A 24,564-nucleotide genomic window follows, 5' to 3' on the forward strand; every position below is an offset into this window, starting at 1 on the left:
TGTTGTAAGTGGAGCAGTACTGTAGCTGACAAATTTACCCTTTGTAACTTTTGTAGTCCATTAATTTTTACAACTCACTGACCTGTTCCTATAATGGTATGTAAGAGTAACACTAATAGAAAAGGGGGCTTTGGTCCAGGCCGGGTAAGCCCATTAGTCCCGGTTCAGTCCAGAACCGGGACCAATGGGTGCATTTATCCCGGTTCGTGCGGCTAAGGCATTAGTCCCGGTTCACCTAGGCCCTTTAGTCCCGGTTCGTGCCACGAACCGGTACTAAAGGTCCCATTTTCAAACTCTCCCCCCCCCTCTCGTGGACCGCCTTTTCAGTTTTAGAAAAAACAAAAGAAAATGATGGAAATGTCAAAAAAATAAAATAAAATAAGTTTCCCATGTGATATGTGGTCTAGTTGTTGGGAAAATTTACAAATATGAATTTCGACTTTATTTACAAAATCTCTCTGGAATTTGTAAAATGGGCATAACTTTTGCATACGAACTCGGATTAAAAAGTTTTTTATATGAAAAATCATCTACTCGAAAAGTTACATCCGATGGAGACGGCCTATGGCCTGTTTGCAAATTTGTAGAATCCTCAAATTCCAAAAGGAAAAAAAGTTATGCTCAAATTTTAGTTTTTTTAAATTTTCATTAAATCTGGTCAAACTATGGTCAAACTACTTATTCAAGAAGTATTAGTGTTACTAAATGATTATTCAAGAATATTAGTGTTATTAAATAATTATTTCAGTTTTTTTGAATTTTGGTCAAATCTGGTCAAACTATGGTCAAACTGTGGTCAAACAATGGTCAAACTACTTATTCAAGAAATATTAGTGTTACTAAAAAATTATTGTTTTTTAGAACAATAGTTTCAAACTCACACAGTGAAATGTGTGACTTCATGCTCAAGCTAAACTCCTGAGGGTTAATAGGATTGACATCTTACTATTGTCAGGAAAACAACGAGCGCAGACTTGGAAACGAGGGAGAATAGAACCGGAAGTTAAGCGTGCTCAGGCTGGGGGAGAGGGAGGATGGGTGACCATCCGGGAAGTTAGATGATTTGGAATGATGAGGGGTGATTAGAGATTAAATTGAGCAGTGACGAGGGGTGATTAGAGATTAGAGGTTAAAATAATTCAGAAATTTGAAAATAAAAAAATCAAAAAAATTCAAAAAAAATTCAAAAAATTTCCTTTAGTACCGGTTGGTGTTACCAACCGGGACTAAAGGTGGACCGGCCACGTGGCCTTTAGTCTCAGTTCTGGTTTGAACCAGGACTAAAGGGTCAGGGCATTAGTACCGACCCTTTAGTCCCGGTTCAAGAACCGGGACTAAAGGCCCTTTTCTATTAGTGTAATATAGTCTCTAAACTCTAGAGCATTGAATTGTACATATTTAATAGTACAATTTTACATTAAATCGCTTTTTAACTACCATATTCTACTCATAAAGTCATAATGACGACTTAAAAAAATTTGAATAATCGTTTCTTCTGTTTTGGGTATGTAAGATGTGGACTAAAAGTGTTGCTCTTTGATACAGATGTGGATGTTGCAATATCATCACTATTATGCTTGGTTTTGGAAGAGTGTATCCAACAGGATGCACCTGACTATGACCAATTGTGCTTGCACAACACCAGGGAATGATTTTTTGAGACATGCATAGTAGCTGGAGATGCATATAACTGCATGCCTTTCTACTTTGGGCTCGGGCTTGAGCCTCTGATCGTGTGAGGCGATGCGTGACTCTATGGGATGGTTTCATCGTGTATGCTACATATAAAATTAGGGTGTACTATATACAGGTTTGCCTACGAATTGTATACCGCTTTACAACTTTCATCTACATGATTCAAAATATATGTTTTTCTACAATTTGTACTTTTTTTGTGGTAGAGTCTCCCACAATGCATCTTCTTTTGAAGTTACATTTGTGCGGCACCTAATTATATATTATTTACAGCTAATACTTGTTCTTGCCTTCTGATTGTTTATTCACACCATGTTTTAAGAGACATTATGCAACTCCATAGATGACAATAAGCTTGTCATGAATGGAAGTGGAGCTAAAGATGTATGAGAAGGAGAACTAATTAGAGAAGAAGTATATTTTTCAAGGAATTTGTTTTTTAATACCGTTTCTCCATTGATTCCGAGGTAGTTTTGAACTTGGAAGCTTGGTCTGGGTTATGGTGTTCAGCTTTTCGGTGAGTTTTGTCGATCAACTTAAATTCTGTGCTTGCTGGCCCATCCTTTTGGCATCACCCAGTGGTCATTTGGTGAATCTATATATATGTTTGTAGGAGAGCAAGTGTCTGTGGGCGAATACGGGTAGTTGAATAAGGCATTCAGCAGGCTGGAGGGTTCTTATTTTTTATAGAGATCAAGAATATTGTTCATGTTAAATTTCAGAGGTGATGTAGGTTCCACCATCTTGATGTTGTTTTCCCTCTTTGACCTGTTCGGCTGCTATAAGTACACTAATAAATGTATATTGTTCAAGTTACATGCAAAATATAGTAGTGCCTCCATTCCAAATTATAAGATGTTTTGGTAGGCTAAATTTTTTAGCCTGCCAAAACATCTTATAATTTGGAACAGAGGAAGTATTAGTGTAGTGATTGAGGTTAATGCTAAGGTCCAAGCGTCGTCCGATATGCGGGGGAGAGACTAGAGGAGTGGAGATAGTAAGATTAGTGACGTAGGTTGCAGGTGGGTTGCTCAATGTAGACCTATGTTGCAGTAGAGGTGTGACAAAATTTTGTATGATCGATTTTTGGTCGCATGTTCGGTTTGGAGTAGGTTCTCCCTCTTACGACCACAAACCAATTACAAGAGTAAATGTGGGCTAATGGGTGGATGGGAGACGACATTGCATGTGAGTGTCGCAGTTGAACATGTTCAGTTGTGCGGATGAAGAGATGCTAACTATCGAGGATAAATTAAGCTAAAGGGATAATATATATATTTAGCTATATAAATGAAAAAAAATCACACTACATAGATACTTAAATTACAATAGAAAATTTATCGGTATGCGCGTATATATAATTTCATCAATTCTGTGGCATTAAAAAAGGTAGGAAGGGGAGGCATCATAACGGATCCATTGGACATCGCCCCATTATAGAGACCCCCACGAGAGAACGATAGGATCAGACGGGGACATGAAAATTTCCCAAGTATGTCAAAGTTGCACGGGCATTCAGCAACAAAAAATTGTATTTGTTATGAAGCCTTGTATTTGTTGCAATCAAAGATGGAGAGACAAACATTGACATTGCACTGCATGCATCTTCATTATTTGTAGATAAAAAATCAATATACCATCATCTCTTTGGGTAGGTGAGGACCATTTCGTTTTTAAAGCATACGACATGCCGACATCTCTCATGGTACATGAGGGACATTTCATCGATTTGCTGAAGTTAAAAAGGTCTCAAACGATGGTAAAGCGAGATGAAGATGTTTCAAAGCGACAATAATACTAGAGTAAGGACGAATGAAGTGAATAGTTGTGAATGGGGAGGAGGGACGATAAGAGATATGCCGCTTTATCTTTTTGCAAGGAGAATATTGAGGTCATGTTGCAACATAATTTATGCGGAACCATGAGAAAATTTAGGCCTTGTTGCAACATATAATTAGCTTCTCTTCATTAGGTACTTAAATATGACATTGGGAATTTAATCCTGCTTTGCTTGGGAATCATAGTGGTCAATAAAAAGGTGGGATGCGGGAGGAGAAATTTTATTGCTTGTTGTAATGTACTTGAGGCATTTTCCGCCTTCTGCCCGTAGCAAAGCACGGGCATTGTCCTAATAATAATAGTATTCATGGAGATTTCTTTGGTGGAATTTATGCAACTCATATAGCTAACTTTCTTGAGATACCCATACGTGGAGATGATATTGAGTTGCCTCCTTCTTATCTAGATTATGATGCTATGGTTCGTCATCAGTTTGTTGAGAGGAACGGCCAGTCCCTCCAGTACCGACTAATCTTTGACAGACGACGCACCTATCACGTCGCTCTCCCTGCTCCCGCTTTCTTTGACTTTCAGGAAAAAGGGAGATATGTTATAACCAGGGAGGAGGCGAACGAGTATAAGAGGAGGACGGAGACAGCTCGCCTCCAAGTGGCAGCTCATGAGGCAATAGCTGATGCATCACAGTATGACCCCAACTACAACTTTGGATATCCGCCAGGCCAGCCGTGGCAGTAGACCAACTTAGGCCAAAAGTCTAAACTTGAGGGAGTACGTATTTCTCACCGACATTACATTCATATTCACACACTCATGCTAGTTGTCGGTGCTCATACTTTTTCATTGTAATGTCCATGCTAGTTTATTTCTCTTTTTATGCTTTCTTCTTGTGTGTTTGATAAACCTTAAGAAAAACCAAAAAAATAGTTGTAGCTTTTAGTTAGTTTACTTTCTATGCCTATAGTAGTAGTAACTAAAAAGAAAACCCAAGAAGATTTCTCGTCCTTCTTTTGCTTGTTGGGAGCTTTCCCGTGTAAATTATTTTGTTTCTTTTCTTTGGGGGTCGAGAGGAGAAGACCATAATGAAAATGTTGAGTGGCTCTTACATGCATTATTGTTGATCTAACAAAGAGCCCATATTACCTTGTCTTCTATCTTGAATTGAATGCTTGTAGATTCCAGCTTAGTCAAATGCACGCACACTATTATTATTATCCACACTATTTGGTCGTGCAAGTGAAAGGCAATAATTACGATATATGATGAACTTATTGAGATGATAAAAGCTGGTATGAACTCGACCTCTCTTGTTTTTATAAATATGATTAGTTCATCGTTTGTAATTCAGCCTATTATGAAAGAAACATGTTTGCAATGATAATTAGAGATTATAGTTGCTTATGCCATGATTAATTAGCTAGGAGTTTATAATGGTTTACCTTACGTGCCAACATGTTATTAAAATGGTTGTGATGTGGTATGATAGGGTGGTATCCTATTTTGAACGATTCGAGTGGCTTGACTTGGCACATGTTCACGCATGTAGTTGAAACAAAATCAACATAGCCTCTACGATATTTATGTTCATGGTGCATTATATCCTACTCATGCTTGCATTCGGTGTTAATTAACTTTAATGCATGTTCATGACTGTTGTCGCTCTCTAGCTGGTCGCTTCCTAGTCTTTTTCTAGCCTTCACTTGTACTAAGCGGGAATATTGCTTGTGCATCCAATCCCATAAACCTCAAAGTTATTCCATATGAGTCCACCATACCTACCTATACATGGTATCTACCTGCCGTTCCAAGTAAATTTGTTTGTGCCAAACTCTAAACCTTCAAATAAACATTCTATTTTGTATGCTTGAATAGCTCATGTATCAACAAGGGTTGTATGTATCTTCTATGCTAGACGGGTTATTCTCAAGAGGAGTGGACTCCGCTCCTCACTCACAAGAAAATGGCTGGTCACCGGGATGCCTAGTCCCATGCTTTATGCAAATCAAATCAAAATAACTTCAAACAAAAATCCCCCGGGACTCTTGTTAGTTGGAGGCACTCATTGTTTCGAGCAAGCCATGGATTGATGCTTGTTGGTGGAGGGAGAGTATAAACTTTACCATTCTGTTTGGGAACCGCCTATAATGTGTGTAGCATTGAAGATATCAAGATCTCTCGGTTCTTATGTTGACAATGAAAGTATACCGCTCAAAATATTATTCATATCTATTTCAAAATCGAGCTCTGGCACCTCTACAAATCCCTGCTTCCCTCTGCGAAGGGCCTATCTATTTACTTTTATGTTGAATCATCATCCTGTTATTAAAAAGCACCAGTTGGAGAGCACCGCTATCATTTGCATCCATTACTGTTAGTTTACATTGAGTATGACTTGACTGGATCTCTTTTACCATGAATTAAAATGTCTAGTCAGTCCTTGATCTTTAAAGGTGCTCTGCATTTATGTTTTGCGGTCCCAGAAAGGGCTAGCGAGATACCATCTTGTTATATCATATTATGATTGTTTTGAGAAAGTGTTGTCATCCGAGATTTATTATTATTGCTCGCTAGTTGATTATGCCATTGATATGAGTAAACATGAGACCTAAATGTTATTGCGAATGTGGTTAGTTCATAATCTTTGCTGAAAACTTGAATGTTGGCTTTACATATTTACAACAACAAGAGCAAACAGAGTTTGTAAAAGTTTTTCTTTATCACTTTCAATTTATCAACTGAATTGCTTGAGGACAAGCAAAGGTTTAAGCTTGGGGGAGTTGATACGTCTCCGTCGTATCTACTTTTCCAAACACTTTTGCCCTTGTTTTGGACTCTAACTTGCATGATTTGAATGGAACTAACCCGGACTGACATTGTTTTCAGCAGAATTGCCATGGTGTTATTTTTGTGCAGAAATAAAAGTTCTCGGAATGACCTGAAAATCAACGGAGATTATTTTTGGAATATATAAAAATATTGGAAGAAAGATCCACGTCAGGGGGCCCACACCTTGTCCATGAGGGTGGGGCGCGCCTACCCCCCTGTGCGCGCCCCCCTACCTCGTGGGCCCCCTGACGCTCCACCGACCTCAACTCCAACTCCATATATTCGTGTTCGGGGAGAAAAAAATCAGAGAGAAGGATTCATCGTGTTTTATGATACGGAGCCGCCGCCAAGCCCTAAACTCTCTCGGGAGGGCTGATCTAGAGTCCGTCCGAGGCTCCGGAGAGGGGAATCCGTCGCCATCGTCATCATCAACCTTCATCCATCACCAATTTCATGATGCTCACCGCCGTGCGTGAGTAATTCCATCGTAGGCTTGCTGGACGGTGATGGGTTGGATGAGATTTATCATGTAATCGAGTTAGTTTTGTTAGGGTTTGATCCCTAGTATCCACTATGTTCTGAGATTGATGTTGCTATGACTTTGCTATGCTTAATGCTTGTCACTACGGCCCGAGTGCCATGATTTCATATGTGAACCTATTACGTTTTCATGAATATATGTGAGTTCTTGATCCTATCTTGCAAGTCTATAGTCACATACTATGTGTTATGATCCGGCAACCCCGAAGTGACAATAATCGGGACCACTCCCGGTGATGACCATAGTTTGAGGAGTTCATGTATTCACTATGTGTTAATGCTTTGGTCTAGTACTCTATTAAAAGGAGGCCTTAATATCCCTTAGTTTCCAATAGGACCCCGCTGCCACGGGAGGGTAGGACAAAAGATGTCATGCAAGTTCTTTTCCATAAGCACGTATGACTATATTCGGAATACATGCCTACATTACATTGATGAATTGGAGCTAGTTCTGTGTCACCCTATGTTATAACTGTTGCATGATCGATCGCATCCGGCATAATTCTCCATCACCGATCCATTGCCTACGAGCTTTTCATATATTTTTCTTCGCTTATTTACTTTTCCGTTGCTATTGTCACAATCACTGCAAAACCCAAAAATATTACTTTTGCTATTGTTACCACTACTATCATATTACTTTGCTACTAAATACTTTGTTGCAGATATTCAGTTTCCAGGTGTGGTTGAATTGACAACTTAGCTGCTAATACTTGAGAGTATTCTTTGGCTCCCCTTGTGTCGAATCAATAAATTTGGGTTGAATACTCTACCCTCGAAAACTGTTGCGATCCCCTATACTTGTGGGTTATCATCTATATACATGATCATGCCTAGATATTCTCATAATTATTCGCTTTTCTATCAATTTCTTGACAGTAATTTGTTCACCCACCATAATACTTATGCTATCTTGAGATAAGCCACTAGTGAAACATATGGCCCCCGGGTCTATTCTCCATTATATTAATCTCCCGTCGACAAGTTATTTCTATTACCGTTTATTTTGCAATCTTTACTTTTAATCTTTATCATAAAAATACCAAAAATATTATCTTATCATCTCTATCAGATCTCACTCTCGTAAGTGACCGTGAAGGGATTGACAACCCCTTTATCGCGTTGGTTGCGCGGTTCTTATTTGTTTGTGTAGGTACGAGGGACTTGCGTGTGGCCTCCTACTGGATTGATACCTTGGTTCTCAAAAACTGAGGGAAATACCTACGCTACTTTGCTGCATCACCATTTCCTCTTCAAGGGAAAACCAACACAGTGCTCAAGAGGTAGCAAGAAGGATTTCTGGTGCCGTTGCTGGGGAGATCTACGCACAAGTCAAGACATACCAAGTACCCATCACAAACTCTTATCCCTCGCATTACATTATTTGCCATTTGCCTCTCGTTTTCCTCTCCCCCACTTCACCCTTGTCGTTTTATTCGCCCCCTTTTTCTGTTCGCTTTTCTTTCGCTTGCTTCTTGTTTGCTTGTGTGTTGGACTGCTTGCTTGTCACGATGGCTCAAGATAATACTAAATTGTGTGACTTTGCCAATACCAACAACAATGATTTTCTTAGCACTTCGATTGCTCCTCTTACCAATGCTGAATCTTGTGAAATTAATGCTGCTTTGTTGAATATTGTCATGAAAGATCAATTCATCGACCTTCCTAGTGAAGATGCCGCTACCCATCTAAATAGCTTCGTTGATTTATGTGATATGCAAAAGAAGAAAGATGTGGATAATGATATTGTTAAACTGAAGCTATTTCCGTTTTCTCTTAGAGATCGTGCTAAAACTTGGTTTTCGTCTTTGCCTAAAAATAGTATTGATTCATGGAATAAGTGCAAAGATGCTTTTATTTCTAAATATTTTCCTCCCGCTAAGATCATCTCTCTTAGAAACGATATTATGAATTCTAAGCAACTTGATCATGAACATGTTGCACAAGCTTGGGAGAGGATGAAATTAATGATACATAATTGCCCTACACATGGTTTGAATTTATGGATGATTATACAAAAAATTATGCCGGATTGAATTTTGCTTCTAGAAATCTTTTAGATTCGGCCGCGGGAGGCAGTTTTATGGAAATCACTTTAGGAGAAGCTACTAAACTCCTAGATAATATTATGGTTAATTATTCTCAATGGCACACTGAAAGATCTACTAGTAAAAAGGTGCATGCAATTGAAGAGATTAATGTTTTAAGTGGAAAGATGTATGAACTTATGAAATTGTTTTCTAATAAGAGTGTTTCTTCTGATCGTGATGATATGCCTTTATCCACTTTGATTGAGAATAACAATGAATCTATGGATGTGAATTTTGTTGGTAGGAACAATTTTGGTAACAACTAACAACGCTTATAGAGGAAATTTTAATCCTAGGTCGTATCCTAGTAATTCTTCTAATAATTATGGTAATTACTACAACAACTCTTATGGAAATTTTAATAAGATGCCCTCTAATTTTGAGACTGGTGTTAAGGAATTTATGATTTCTCAAAAGAATTTCAATGCTTTGCTTGAAGAAAAATTGCCCAAGACTGATGAGTTGGCTAGGAACGTGGATAGAATTTCTCTTGATGTTAATTCTTTGAAACTTAGATCTATTCCACCTAAGCATGATATCAATGAGTCTCTCAAGGCCATGATAATTTCTATTGATGAGTGCAAAGAAAGAATCGCTAGAATGTGTGCTAAAAAGATTGCTTTGTGAAAGCGTGTTCTTCTAGTTTCCATGATAATAATGTTGAAGATCTGAAAGTTATTGATGTCTCTCCTATTAAATCTTTGTTTTGCAATATGAATCTTGATAATGATGGGACTGGAGATGAGTCAACTTTAGTTAGAAGGCGTCCCAATGATTCTGAGTTTTTAGATCTTGATGCAAAATTTGGTAAAAGTGGGATGGAAGAGGTCAAAACTTTACATAGCAATGAACCAACTATCTTGGATTTCAAGGAATTTAATTACGATAATTGCTCTTTAATAGATTGTATTTCCTTGTTTCAATCCGTGCTAAATTCTCTGCATGCTTATAGTCAAAATAAGGCTTTTACTAAACATATCGTTGATGCTTTAATGCAATCTTATGAAGAAAAGCTTGAACTAGAAGTTTCTATCCCTAGAAAACTTTATGATGAGTGGGAACCTACTATTAAAATTAAAATTAAAGATCATGAATGTCATGCTTTTGTGTGATTTGGGTGCTAGCCTTTCCACGATTCCAAAAACTTTGTGTGATGTGTTAGGTTTCCATGAATTTGATGATTGTTCTTTAAATTTGCACCTCGCGGATTCCACTATTAAGGAACCTATGGGAAGAATTAATGATGTTCTTATTGTTTCAAATAGGAATTATGTGCCCGTAGATTTCATTGTCCTTGATATAGGTTGCAATCCTTCATGTCCTATTATTCTTGGTATACCTTTCCTTAGAATGATTAGTGCAATTATTAATATGAAAGAAGGGAATATTAGATTCCAATTTCTATTAAGGAAAGGCATGGAACACTTTCCTAGAAAGAAAATTAAATTACCTTATGAATCTATTATGAGAGCAACATATGGATTGCATACCAAAGATGATAATACATAGATATATCCTTGCTTTTATGCCTAGCTAGGGCCGTTAAACGATAGCACTTTTTGGGAGGCAACCCAATTTTATTTTTGTTTCTTGATTTTTGATTCTGTTTAGTAATAAATAATTTATCTAGCCTATGTTTAGATGTGGTTTTATGCTTTTAATTAGTGTTCGTGCCAAGTAGAACCATTGGGAAGACTTGGGGAAAGTCTTTGCGATCTTGCTGTAAAAAACAGAAACTTTAGCACTCACGAGATTTGCTGCCATTTTTTACTGGAGAGTGCAATTAGGTTGATTCTTTTTGCAGATGATTAATAGATAAATTATTCACGTCCAGAAATTTATTTTAGAATTTTTTTGAGTTCCAGAAGTTTGCGTTTGATACATATTACTACAGACTGTTCTGTTTTTGACAGATTCTGTTTTTCGTGTGTTGTTTGCTTATTTTGATGAATCTATGGCTAGTAATAGAGTTTATGAACCATAGAAAAGTTGGAATACAGTAGGCTTAACACCAATATAAATAAATAATGAGTTTATTACAGTACCTTGAAGTGGTGTTTTGTTTTCTTTTGCTAACGGAGCTCACGAGATTTTCTGTTAAGTTTTGTGTTGTGAAGTTTTCAAGTTTTGGGTAAAGATTTGATGGATTATGGAACAGGGAGTGGCAAGAGCCTAAGCTTGGGGATGCCCAAGGCACCCCAAGGTAAAATCCAAGGACAACCAAAATCCTGAGCTTGGGGATGCCTTAGAAGGCATCCCGTCTTTCGTCTTCATCCATCGGTAACTTTACTTGGAGCTATATTTTTATTCACCACATGATATGTGTTTTGCTTGGAGCGTCTTGTATGATTTGAGTCTTTGTTTTTTAGTTTACCACAATCATCCTTGCTGTACACACCTTTTGAGAGAGACACACATGAATTGGAATTCATTAGAATACTCTATGTGCTTCACTTATATCTTTTGAGTTGGATAATTTTGCTCTAGTGCTTCGCTTATATATTTTAGAGCACGTCGGTGGTTCTATTTTATAGAAATAATTGATCTATCATGATTCACTTATATTATTTTGAGAGTCCTTTAGAAGAGCATGGTAATTTGCTTTGGTTATAAAATAAGTCCTAATATGATAGGCATCCAAGATAAAAACCTGAAAGTGCATTAAATACTAAGAGAAGTTGGATACTTGATAGTTGTTTTGAGATATAAAGGTGGTAATATTAGAGGTGTGCTAGTTGAGCAATTGTGAAATTGAGAAATACTTGTGTTGAAGTTTGCAAGTCCCATAGCATGCACGTATGGTAAACATCGTGTGACAAATTTAAAGCATGAGGTGTTCTTTGATTGCTTTCCTTATGAGTGGCAGTCGGGGACGAGCGATGGTCTTTTCCTACCAATCTATCCCCCTAGGAGCATGCGCGTAGTGCTTGGTTTCGGTGACTTGTAGATTTTTGCAATAAGTATGTGAGTTCTTTATGACTAATGTTGAGTCCATGGATTATACGCACTCTCACCCTTCCATCATTGCTAGCCTCTTTGGTACTGTGCATTGCCCTTTCTCACCTTGAGAGTTGGTGCAAACTTCGCTGGTGCATCCAAACCCCGTGATATGATACGCTCTATCACACATAAGCCTCCTTATATCTTCCTCAAAACAGCCACCATAGCTACCTATTATGGCATTTCCATAGCCATTCCGAGATATATTGCCATGCAACTTTCCACAGTTCCGTTTATTATGACACGCATCATCATTGTCATATTGCCTTGCATGATCATGTAGTTGACATCGTATTTGTGGCAAAGACACCATGCTTAATTTTTCATACATGTCACTCTTGATTCATCGCATATCCCGGTACACCGCCGGAGGCATTCACATAGAGTCATATTTTGGTCTAAGTATCGAGTTGTAATTCTTGAGTTGTAAGTAAATAAAAGTGTGATGATCATCATTAGAGCATTGTCCCATATGAGGAAAGGATGATGGATACTATGATTCCCCACAAGCCGGGATGAGACTCCGGACGAACAAAAAGAAAAGAAAAAAAGAGGCCAAAAAAGGGGAAAAAAGAAAAGGCCCAAATAAGAAAAAGAGAGAAAAAGAGAGAAGGGACAATGTTACTATCCTTTTTTCCAAACTTGTGCTTCAAAGTAGCACCATGATCTTCATGATATAGAGTCTCTTATTTTGTCACTTCCATATACTAGTGGGAATTTTTCATTATAGAACTTGGCTTGTATATTCCAATGATGGGCTTTCTCAAATTCCCTAGGTCTTCGTGAGCAATCAAGTTGGATGCACACCCAATTAGTTTCTTTGATGAGCTTTCATATATTTATAGCTCTAGTGCATCTGTTGCATGGCAATCCCTACTCCTTGCATTGACATCAATCAGTGGGCATCTCCATAGCACATTGATTAGCCACGTCAATGTGAGACTTTCTCATTTTTTTGTCCCCTCACACAACCTCAATCATTATATTCTATTCCACCCATAGTGCTATGTCCATGTCTCACGCTCATATATTGCGTAAAAGTTGAAAGAGTTTGAAAAGGCTAAGTATGAAACAATTGCTTGGCTTGTCATCGGGGTTGTGCATGATGAGAGCATTTTGTGTGATGAAAATGAAGCATGGCAAAACTATATGATTTTGTAGGGATAAGCTTTCTTTGTCTATGTTATTTTGATAAGACATAATTGCTTGGTTAGCATGCTTGAAGTATTATTATTTTTATGTCAACATTAAACTTTTATCTTGAATCTTTCGGATCTGAACATTCATGCCATAATAAAGAAAATTACATTGAAGAATATGCTAGAAAGCATTCCACATCAAAAATTCTGTTTTTTATCATTTACCTACTCGAGGACGAGCAGGAATTAAGCTTGGGGATGCTTGATACGTATCCAACGTATCTATAATTTTTGATTGTTCCATGCTATTATATATTCTGTTTTGGATGTTTAATGGGCTTTATTATACACTTTTATATTATTTTTGGGACTAACCTATTAACCCAAGGCCCGGTGCAAATTGCTGTTTTTTGCCATTTCAGTGTTTCGCAGAAAAGGAATATCAAACGGAGTCCAAACGTGATCCAAAGGACTTGGAGTGCACGTAAAGAAACAACCGAGGAGGCCACGAGGCAGGGAGGCGCGCCTGCCCCTAGGCGCGCCCCCACCCTCGTGGGCCCCTCGTGGCTCTCCTGACCGACTTCCTTCGCCTATATATGCTCATATACCCTGAAAACACCGAGGAGCACCACGAAACCCTATTTCCACCACCGCAACCTTCTGTACCCGTGAGATCCCATCTTGGGGCCTTTTCCGGAGCTCCGCCGGAGGGGGCATCGATCACGGAGGGCCCCTACATCAACTCCATGGCCCCTCCGATGATGTGTGAGTAGTTTACTTCAGACCTTCGGGTCCATAGCTATTAGCTAGATGGCTTCTTCTCTCTCTTTGGATCTCAATACAAAGTTCTCCTCGATCTTCTTGGAGATCTATTTGATGTAACTCTTTTTGCGGTGTGTTTGTCGAGATCCAATGAATTGTGGGTTTATGATCAAGATTATCTATGAACAATATTTGAATCTCCTCTGAATTCTTTTATGTATGATTTGTTATCTTTGCAAGTCTCTTTGAATTATCAGTTTGGTTTGGCCTACTAGATTGATCTTTCTTGCAATGGGAGAAGTGCTTAGCTTTGGGTTCAATCTTGCGTTGCTCGATCCCAGTGACAGAAAGGGAAATGACACGTATTGTATTATTGCCAGTGAGGATAAAAAGATGGGGTTTATATCATATTGCTTGAGTTTATCCCTCTACATCATGTCATCTTACCTAATGCGTTACTCTGTTCTTATGAACTTAATACTCTAGATGCATGCTGGATAGCGGGCAATGTGTGGAGTAATAGTAGTAGATGCAGGCAGGAGTCGGTCTACTTGTCACGGAAGTGATGCCTATATACATGATCATGCCTAGATATTCTCATAATTATTCACTTTTCTATCAATTGCTCGATAGTAATTTGTTCACCCACAGTAATACTTATGCTATCTTGAGAGAAGCCACTAGTGAAACCTATGGCCCCGGGGTCTATTCTCCATTATATTAATCTCCCGTCAACAAGTTATTTCTATTACCGTTTATTTTGCGATCTTTACTTTTAATCTTTATCATAAAAGTACCAAAAATATTATTTTATCATCTCTATCAGATCTCACTCTCGTAAGTGACCGTGAAGGGATTGACAACCCCTTTATCCTGTTGGTTCCGGGGTTCTTATTTGTTTGTGTAGGTACGAGGGACTTGCGTGTGGCCTCTTACTAGATTGATACCTTGGTTCTCAAAAACTGAGGGAAATACTTACGCTACTTTGCTGCATCACCCTTTCCTCTTCAAGGGAAAACTAACGCAGTGCTCAAGAGGTAGCACTTCTTCACGAGAGACACAATGTTGAAATGCCCATGTAACACTGCGATGGTGCAACTGCCCATTGACAATTGTCATTGACTTAGACCGCCGGGTTATCTGTCTGGCCAAGAGCTCATCCTCTGGCAACTCACACCGGTCATGTAAGCTAAATACGGAACCGTCCAATCAGGAATAGCATGGAGAGCCACCACCAATTGTTCTTCCGGGTCAGGAACAACAAGGTCCTCCTCTGTAGGCAATTTGACAGAAGGATTAAGCAAAGTGTCCAGGAACGTGTTAGGTGGCACCGGCTTACGCTGAGACCCTAGCCGGCTTAAAGCATCAGCCGCCTCATTCTTCCTGCGATCAATATGATCAACTTGATAGCCCTTCAAATGACCCGCAATGGCATCAACCTCTCGGCGGTAAGCCGCCATGAGCGGATCTTTAGAATCCTAAGTACCAGAAACTTGCTGAGCCACCATATCTGAATCGCCGAAGCACCTTACCTAGCTTAAGTTCATCTCCTTAGCCATACGAAGACCATGGAGTAAAGCCTCATACTCAGCTGCATTGTTAGTACAGGGAACATTAACCAGAGATAAGAAAATTTGTCATCTCGTGGGGAAGTCAAGACGACTCCAGCCCCCGAGCCCTCCAACTGTCTGGATCCATCAAAATGAATAGTCCAATATGTGTTATCTGGCTTTTCCTCAGGTGCCTGTAACTCTGTCCAGTCATTGATGAAATCCACAAGTGCTTGGGATTTGGTGGCTGTTCGAGGCACATATTTTAAATCGTGAGGTCCGAGCTCAATGGCCCACTTAGCAACCCGGCCTGTGGCTTCCCTGTTTTGGATTATGTCCCAAGGGAGCAGAACTAACCATAGTGAAAGGATGACCTTGAAAATATTGCTTAAGATTTTGGCTTGCCATGAACACCCCATAAACAAGTTTTTGCCAGTGTGGGTACCTTTGTTTGGACTCGAGAAGCACCTCACTAATGTAATAAACTCGCCGTTGGACCGGGTACTCCTTGCCTGCCTCCTTTCTTTCCACCACGACAGCTACACTGACAGCCCGGCTATTAGCAGCCACATATAACAACAGAGGCTCTTTATCAACAAGGGCAGCAAGCACGGGCGGCTCAGCCAGTTGTTTCTTCAAATCCTCAAATGCTTGATTAGCAGCATCACTCCAAACAAAGTGATATATCTTCTTCATCATCTGATAAAGAGGAATAGCCTTCTCACTCAACTGGCTTATGAACCTGCTCAGAGCCGCAATACAACCCGCCAGACGCTGAACATCATTAAGACATGCCAACTTAGCCAATGAAGTAATGGCTTTGATCTTCTCCGGGTTAGCTTCAATGCCTCTGTTAGAAACCAGGAAACCCAAGAGCTTGCCTGCTGGCACACTAAAGACGCACTTAGCCGGGTTGAGCATCATCTTGTAGACCCGAAGATTGTCAAACATCTCCTTTAAATCATCAATCAGGGTCTCCTTCTCTCTTGACTTCACCACAATGTCATCCACATAAGCATGAATGTTGCACCCAATCTGATTGTGAAGGCAATATGCACACACTGCTGATAAGTCGCCTGGGCACTCTTGAGCCCAAAAGGCATAAACACATAGCAGAAGGCTCCAAACGGAGTAATGAAGGTCGTCTTCTCCTGGTCCTTAACTGCCATCTTGATCTAATGATAACCAGAATAAGCATCCAAAAAACTCAAACGCTCACAACTTGCCGTAGCATCAATGATTTGATCAATACGAGGGAGAGCAAATGGATCAGCCGGACAAGCCTTATTTAAGTCAGTGTAATCCACACACATTCGCGAAGTGCCATTCTTTTTTAGTACCAGCACCGAATTAGCCAACCACTCAGGATGAAAAACTTCAATGATAAACCCGGATGCCAAAAGCTGGGCCACTTCCTCACAAATGGCCTTCCGCCTCTCCTCGTTGAACCGATGAAGAAATTGCTTGAACGGTTTAAACTTCGGATCAATATTAAGAGTGTGCTTAGCGAGTTCCCTCGGTACACCCGGCATGTCTGAAGGCTTCCATGCAAAGATGTCCCGGTTCTCAAGGGTGAACTCGATGAGCGCGCTTTCTTATTTTGGATCCAAATTAGCGCTGATGCTGAACTGTTTAGTTGAGTCGCCAGGGACGCAATTAACCATTTTAGTATTATCTGTCGATTTAAACTTTAACGAAGGATCATGCTCTGTGGTTGGTTTCTTCAAGGACGTCATGTCTGCCGGGTCAACATTGTCCTTGTAAAATTTCAGCTCCTCCATTGCACAAACTGATTCAGCATAAGTCGCATCACCTTCCTCACATTCCAAGGCCACCTTGCGACTCCCATGCACTATGATGGTGCCTTTATAACCAGACATTTTAAGCTGCAAGTAAACATAGCAGGGCCTCGCCATGAACTTAGCATAAGCCGCCCGCCCAAACAGAGCATGATAAGGGCTTTTGATCTTGACCTTCGAAGGTTAACGTCTCAGACCTGGAATCGTGCTCATCTCCAAAGGCAACTTCTAACGATATCTTCCCCACTGGGTAGGCCGACTTACCTGTCACGACACCATGGAAAACAGTGTTTGATGGCTTGAGATTATTATCTGTCAGTCCCATGTGTCGGAAGGTCTCATAATAAAGTATGTTAATGCTGCTACCTCCATCCATGAGCACCTTAGTAAACTTATAACCCCCAACTTGAGGCGCCACCACCAAAGCCAGATGACCCGGATTATCAACCCGGGGTGGATGATCCTCTCGACTCCATATGATAGGCTGCTCAGACCATCATAGATAACGTGGGACCGCCGACTCAACGGCGTTCACAGCTCTCTTGTAAAGCTTTTGATCCCATTTACACAAACAGGTAGTGAAAACGTGGTACTGCCCACTATTTAATTGTTTTGGATTGCTTTGATAACCGGACTGTTGCTGCTGATTCCCCTGACTATTCTGCTGATTGTAACCACCGTGACCCTGAAACCCGAAACTTGAGCCGCCGCCTCCATGACCCGAACCGTGAGAGCCGGACCCTAATCCGCCATTTGGGCCATGGTGGTGCTGGATGGATTCCCAAAAGCTCCTCATTATGCTGCAATCCTTCCACGAATGAGTAGCCGGCTTACGATCCGTTCCCTGTTTTGGACATGGCTGATTTAACATTGCTTCAAGGTCAAATCCTGCCCTCAGAGCCGGCGGCCCCGTCTGTCCCCTACGGCGCTGGTTATGATTGCATGCACCTGTGTTGGCCACAAAGTCATTAGCCTTGCGCTTACCGTTGCTACCTTGATTGGTAGAGTTGTACTGTTGTCCCTTCATGTCCTTACTCTTCTTTCCCTTTCCCGATCTTTCGTCCTCTGAATCGGGGTCCTTGATACAATCAGAGTCGGCATACTTAACAAGAGCCGCCATCAGCTCCCCCATGTCATTGTAATGACGCTTGAGCCGCCCAAGCTTCTGCTTGAGTGGAATGAACCGGCAATTTTTCTCCAACATCAGAACCGCCGAGCCAACGCTGATGTTATCTAAAGAATGTATGATGGTTGAGACCCGGCGCACCCAGCTCGTCATTGACTCGCCCTCAGCCTGGACGCAAGAAACCAGATCCACAATCGACATAGGCTGCTTGCACGTGTCTTTGAAATTCTGTATAAACCGGGCTTTCAGCTCCGCCCATGACCCGATGGAATTAGCCGGCAATCCCTTCAACCAGGTATGAGCCGTCCCTTCTAACATCATGGTGAAGTACTTGGCGTAAGCAGCTACACTAACATTCATCATCTCCATGGCCATCTCATAACTCTTCACCCACGCCTCAGGGGGTTGATCGGCTGTGTAATTAGGCACCTTACGAGGGCCTTTGAAGTCCTTGGGCATACGCTCGTTGCGTATAGCTGCCATTAGACACGGCACACCGAAAAGCCTTGGAAGTCACACCTTCCTCAATTGAAGCCGTCGGGTAAACCAGCGTGTGCTGATGAGCCGCTAGTTGAGCTGCCAGCTCAGCCTCCCGACGTGCTCTGGCCTGGTCCACCAAATCCTATGTGTTGGCTCCATTGTGTGCCAGGTCATGTTCGAGAAGTTGGTTACGACGTCGTTCAATACTTGAGACCGTTGGCGAGTCAATGTGCCTGCTGTAGCTCCGGCTTGGACGAGGGGTCTCATGAATCCGATCACGGCTATAAGAGTAAGCCTACTGCTGCACCAGAGCTGTTTGGAGAAGCTCCCTGGCCCTTCGGGTTTCAACCGCCGCTGGAGTTTCACCCTCGTCGGTCAGAGCCGCCAATCATGTAGCTGCAGCAATCATGTTGTCCAGAGGGGTGGAGTAATGACCCGGCGGTGTCATCACATGCTGAGGCGGAGTGCTGTTCATACGTGGCTGGCTGGGCGGTTCAACTATCCGGTTCACCACCGGCGGATTACTGGCCCCAGCTCCAGGGGTGTTGAAGAGATCCTTCGACTCGTAAACCAAAGGCAAACGACTCTGGTGCTTCCTCCTCAAGACTTCGTGTGAAGCGTTCTGACCTACCCTAAGCCGATATGAATCTGCCTGAATCTGCTGTGCTTGGGCGTCCAAAATGGCTTGTTCTGCAGCCATCCTAGCGTTCTCTGCCGCTAAGTCTGCTTTAGCTTGTGCTATTCCATCACGTAATTTAGCCACTTCTACCTTCTGTTGCTCCTGGTTTTCTGGGGTTACCTCAACCTCCATCAGAGTCGCCAGAGCATCCAACAGATCTGTTAAGACTTGAGCCGGCGGACGAGCTGAACCGCCAGCCCCGGCTGCCATAACCGCAGTTGCACTAGAAGTCATAGCCGTGGCGGCTGTTGAGCCAAGAACCGGCTGTGTGCCAGCCATGAAGATCGCCACCCTATTCGGCGGCTCATGGGGGTCCGGAATACTGTCGCCATTGGAACAGCCCCCAAGCCTTCCATCTTGCAGCTGATACATTGAATTGGTCTCACCCGTGGATTCATCATCAGAGCAGATTTTCGTCTCACCGCCGGAGACTGAGCCTTCCAACTCAGCCCCATGGGTGAATCCAACGAAGACATGCTTTACGGCGGGCTGAGCCCGGGCGGGTCGTGCACGCTGAGCCGTCTCAATGATGTCGGTGCAGATGTCCGGCTCAGGGCCCGGCTCGCCAATCTTGCCGATGAAGACATGGATTCCGCTGAAGGGGACCCGGTACCCGTACTCAATTGAGCCGGTCTCGGGGGCCCAGCTTGCATCGTCGATGTAGAGCTTGCCGCGACCACTCTTGGTCATCCGGCCCATAGTGTATCCCTTGAGCCCTTCGAAGCTGCCCTTTAAGAACTCGAAACCACCGTGCGCTGGCCCCACGATGGGCTCCAAGTGTCGTGGAAGTGTCACGACAGATGTCCTCATGGAAGGACTTAGTTGAGGAGCCATTGCGACGAGGTTAGCTTAAAGGGGTTAAATGGGACAAAGGACACCGGGAGTTTATACTGGTCCGGCCCCTCGCGGTGAAGGTAAATGCCTACTCCAGTTGAGGTGGTATTGCTAGGGTTTCGATTACCATGGAGCAAACACGATTTGTCTGGCTCTCGATTTGATGTTTCTTGCCATAAGCCGCTGCCGGGTCGTCCCCTTATATACATGGGTTGACGCACTGCGGCCTACAGAGTCCCGGCCGGCTCATACAACGTGTCCAGCTCGGTGACGTATCTTACATGCCTTATATTACAAGTCTACACATACATGGCGGTTTATATTTACGGGCCTTAAGTCGCCTCTGGGCTTGGGCCTTTTACAAGCCTAACTGTGAACCGCCATCTTGTATAGTCTTGGGCTTCATTTAGATGAACCGCCGCTGTGGTTGACCCGGCCCCTCCCGGGCGGGTCATACCTGATAGTTATATCCCCAACATAAAGTTTGGTCAAATTTATAAAAAATCAACAACTGCAATACAACAAGTTAATATCATTAAATACACAGTAAACATATAATTCCATATGATATCCATCTAGTAGTGTAGTTATTGATATTTACAAACTTTGCATCGTTTGACTCTAGACCCCAATAGACAACGAACTTTCGCTAGCTAGGAGGGACGGCATTTGCGAATGTTTTTATGACAAATTCTTCAAAAACGGGCAACATAATTTTGTTGTGAAAATTGCCAGGATTGCTTAAAGAAACTGCCATGTTCCCGCAACCTAAATTGCCGCGAAAAATGTTCGTTTTGCCATACACCTCCACTGAACGTTCGCTGGACAACACCACCGAATTTATAATCATTCTCTCAAGCATGAAGGGTGTATGAAACATGTTTCGAAAGTTGCTAGGAAATGATGATAACCCCAAAGAGCACTGTGTCACTCGCCAAACAACTATTTATGTTGTTTCTTTATTTAATATAACCACACGCAAAGTTCTTATTACCCTTCCAATCCGTTTCACAAGGTTTTCTTCGACTCTCTTAAACGAGTTAATTGCACATTAGTACCATAATTGAGGCAGTGTGAGCGAATTGGTACCATTTTCTGTAATTTTTACGTGTCAGCACCAAGATTAGGGTGCGCTGCTACAGACCGATCTAAACTCTGTATAAACACACATTGACGTTGAAACTGACAGGTGGGGTCCTCTTGTAAGTTGCCACGGTAGCCAATCGGCCCATGCCCGTGTGCTGACTCGGACCGGTCCGGCTCGGTCGTAGAAATAGCTTGATCTTGAGGGCGATGTTTGCCCTCCACACAAATTTATATCGATAACACAATTGTCGCATTTTCAAACCGTTGATACAGAGCAAAATGAAAATATGCTAAAAGGTGATTGGTTAGGGAATGCTTGCATCTCTTTTTCACAACCTAACCATGCAGCAAACACATGTACCCACAATAATTGCTTCATGATTAACCTATTTGCACTCGTGGTCTTAATTACCACTGCTTAGCTTTCGATTTGTTCTAACCATCAAATCAAATGTGAAAAAAATCTGTGCTCTGAAAAAAAAGTAGTATTCACAAAAACTCATTCTTTCACAAGTTGACGCTCGCCGTCACGTCTCGCCTAACCCCGTCAAGTTGGTTAGGAACGGGTTGACGTAATCACCGAAATGCCCTTGCCTAACGCCGGTACCCGCATCGTCGTCGAACACCATCCACTCTTTCGTGGCCACCGTCGTCGACGCCACGCCGGCGCCCTCCATGGGGACCACCAGCGCCTTCGCTTCGTTGTCCTGCTCCACCGTGCAGCCGCCGTCTTCGACGTCGGCCATGATGAGCTTCTCGAGGTCCCTGATGTCGTGGTCCGGGACGCGCTCCACGGCCGGGAACTCGGCGGCGCTGAGCACGCCGAGGGTCCGGCAGAGCTCGAAGTAGGACGACACCAGTGCGCTCTGCTCCGCCTCCTTCCGCAGCACCCGCACCCCCTGCATGGCCCTGCGCCGCCTCGCCGTCGCCACGGTCTCTCCCGTCCGAGGCCGAGGTGCCGGCGCGGTCGGCGCCGAGCCCCCGAGGGCGGCGACGAGGTACTCGGCGATGCCGGCGCGCACCTGGCCGTACACGTCGAAGATCTCGACGACGGCGCATTCCATGGCGTCGAGGACGAGGCTCTGCCGCTCTATGCCGTCCCCGTAGGGGCGGATCTGCATGAGCAGGTCGAGCAGGTGCTGGCGCCTGGACACGCGGTCCAGCAGGCGCGTCTCCTCGTCCTCGGCGCCGGCGTCGTCGTCTTCCTCGGCGGCGAAGAGGGAGCGGGCGTCGAGGAAGCGGAAGTAGGCGCGCACGAGGGCGGAGAGGCCGGCCGAGGAGCGGTCCCGGAAGTCGGCGAGGTCGAAGGGCACGCGGCCGCCGGCGCGGGGCTGCGCGAGGAGGAGCAGGCGGTGCGCGAGCATGAGCGCCTTGAGCGCCACGGCCCAGCAGCGCGTCCGGCCCGCGCGGCGCGCCAGCGCCCACACGAGCGGCGACGGCGAGGACGCGCGCGCCAGGTCCAGCACCCGCGCCGCGGCGCCGCGGTCCACGAAGCGGTCGTCGTGGCTGGTGGCGCGGATGACCGCCGCGTCCAGTTCGGCCGCGCCGCCCCTGACCCTGGCCGGCGAGCGCAGCGCCCCCGCCGCGCGCGTCAGGCACAGGCTCTTCTTGTCCTTGGCCGCCGCGGCCGCGCGCTGCCACCACTGCCGCGCCGTCGTCATTGGAGACCGGCCGACCGACCGTCGTCGCCGATCGATTGTCCCTCCCGCCAGCTAGAGCCAATCTTGGCAGCGATGGGGAGATCAAGCAGGACCGTACGTAGGATAGGAGGACAGAGCTCCGATGTATGGACGGATATATGCGTCAACAGATGAATCCTGGGCCGCTGGAGCATGCGGCGGGGAAGAAGAAGGAGGGGGGAAGCGTCACCCTAATTGCGTCAACGGACGACGTGTGGGGCACAACACAATGGTGGTGGGATCATGGCATGGGGAGGGGAGCACGCGACGCCAACTGGCGCGCGCGCGCGCGCGGACGAAGAAGCCATGAAGGGAAGCGGGGAGGGAGATGGCCGACGGTCCGCCTGCCAGCCAGGTGAATCCTTTCTAATTCTGGAGTGAGTGAGCCGGGACGCATGCCGTGTTTTTCAATTGCAAGTCAAGTCAAGCCAAGCCGCGATTGTTTCAAGCAGAGCTACAACATCCCCATCATCAGCAGCACGATACAGGCAGGAGATGGCGTCCGTCCATGGATGAATGGATGCCCATTTACTTTGACCACCGCCCGACTCCGTGTCACGCCTTCTTGACGTATTGCTTGATGCATGCCAACATGCCGAGATGCAACCCGCTCCTCCCCTTTCCCCTCCCCTGTTGCTGCTGCTGGTAAGACGCTCCGCATTTCCGCTATGCAAGGAGTGGAAAGGGAGCTAGCCCGGTTCCAAAATAGGCTTCGGACGGCACCGTCGCTCGCGCCAGACCAGACAAGCACACATGTTAGCTAGCTGCAACAATAATCAATTTAACGAACAAACTAGCGTATGTGTTATCGCCAATTTTCTTCAAGGCTTAAGATTAAGAAACTTAGGGCCTGTTCGGCCCTCCCCGCTCCACTCTCGCTCCTGGAGTTGGCGGAGCGCTAGTTAAAAGTGCTGGCGCAGGGGAATAGATGCTCTGCAGATCCTCAAATTGGTGAAGCCAGTGGATCACCAAACAGCTCCTTAATTAGCACTTGACTGACTTCTTCTCGCATCACATGGCTGCCCTTGCTCGCCACCGGCCGGCCGGTGGTGAGTAGATAGATCGGAGGCGATCCGGACCAATTGCGAAATGCGCTCAATCATCATCATCGTCGTCGTCGTCGTCCACTGGGGCTTGATCAATTGCTTGTGCGCCTGCGGCATCCATCCAAGGAGTAGGACCAAGGCAGATTCCGTACACACGTGCATTTGATTTCAGAACGAATGGGCTTGCTGCCTTGTGCATCTTCAAGTACACTTCACTGCCTCCGCTCTGTTTATCACATGATCTAACTACAATACTCCCTCCGTTTCTAAATATAAGTTTTTTTAAACATTTCAAATGAAATACAACATACGAATGTATATAGACATATTTTACAGTGTAGATTCACTAATTTTGCTCTGTATATAGTCATTTGTTGAAATTTGTAGAAAGACTTATACTTATTTGGTAACGAAGGGAGTAGCTGATTTCCTCTGC

General features: G+C 43.7%; 1 protein-coding gene across 1 annotated transcript; it reads right to left on the bottom strand.

Moving 5' to 3' along the window:
• Positions 1-21,761: 21,761 nt before the first annotated feature.
• LOC123107405 (putative clathrin assembly protein At1g25240) lies at positions 21,762-23,622 on the bottom strand. Its single transcript, XM_044529390.1, has one exon. It carries the CDS (start codon positions 23,062-23,064, stop codon positions 21,931-21,933), a length of 1,134 nt encoding a protein of 377 aa, XP_044385325.1. The 5' UTR covers positions 23,065-23,622; the 3' UTR covers positions 21,762-21,930.
• Positions 23,623-24,564: the final 942 nt, after the last annotated feature.

Source organism: Triticum aestivum, chromosome 5A (assembly GCF_018294505.1).
Source record: "Triticum aestivum cultivar Chinese Spring chromosome 5A, IWGSC CS RefSeq v2.1, whole genome shotgun sequence".
NCBI lineage: Eukaryota > Viridiplantae > Streptophyta > Magnoliopsida > Poales > Poaceae > Triticum > Triticum aestivum.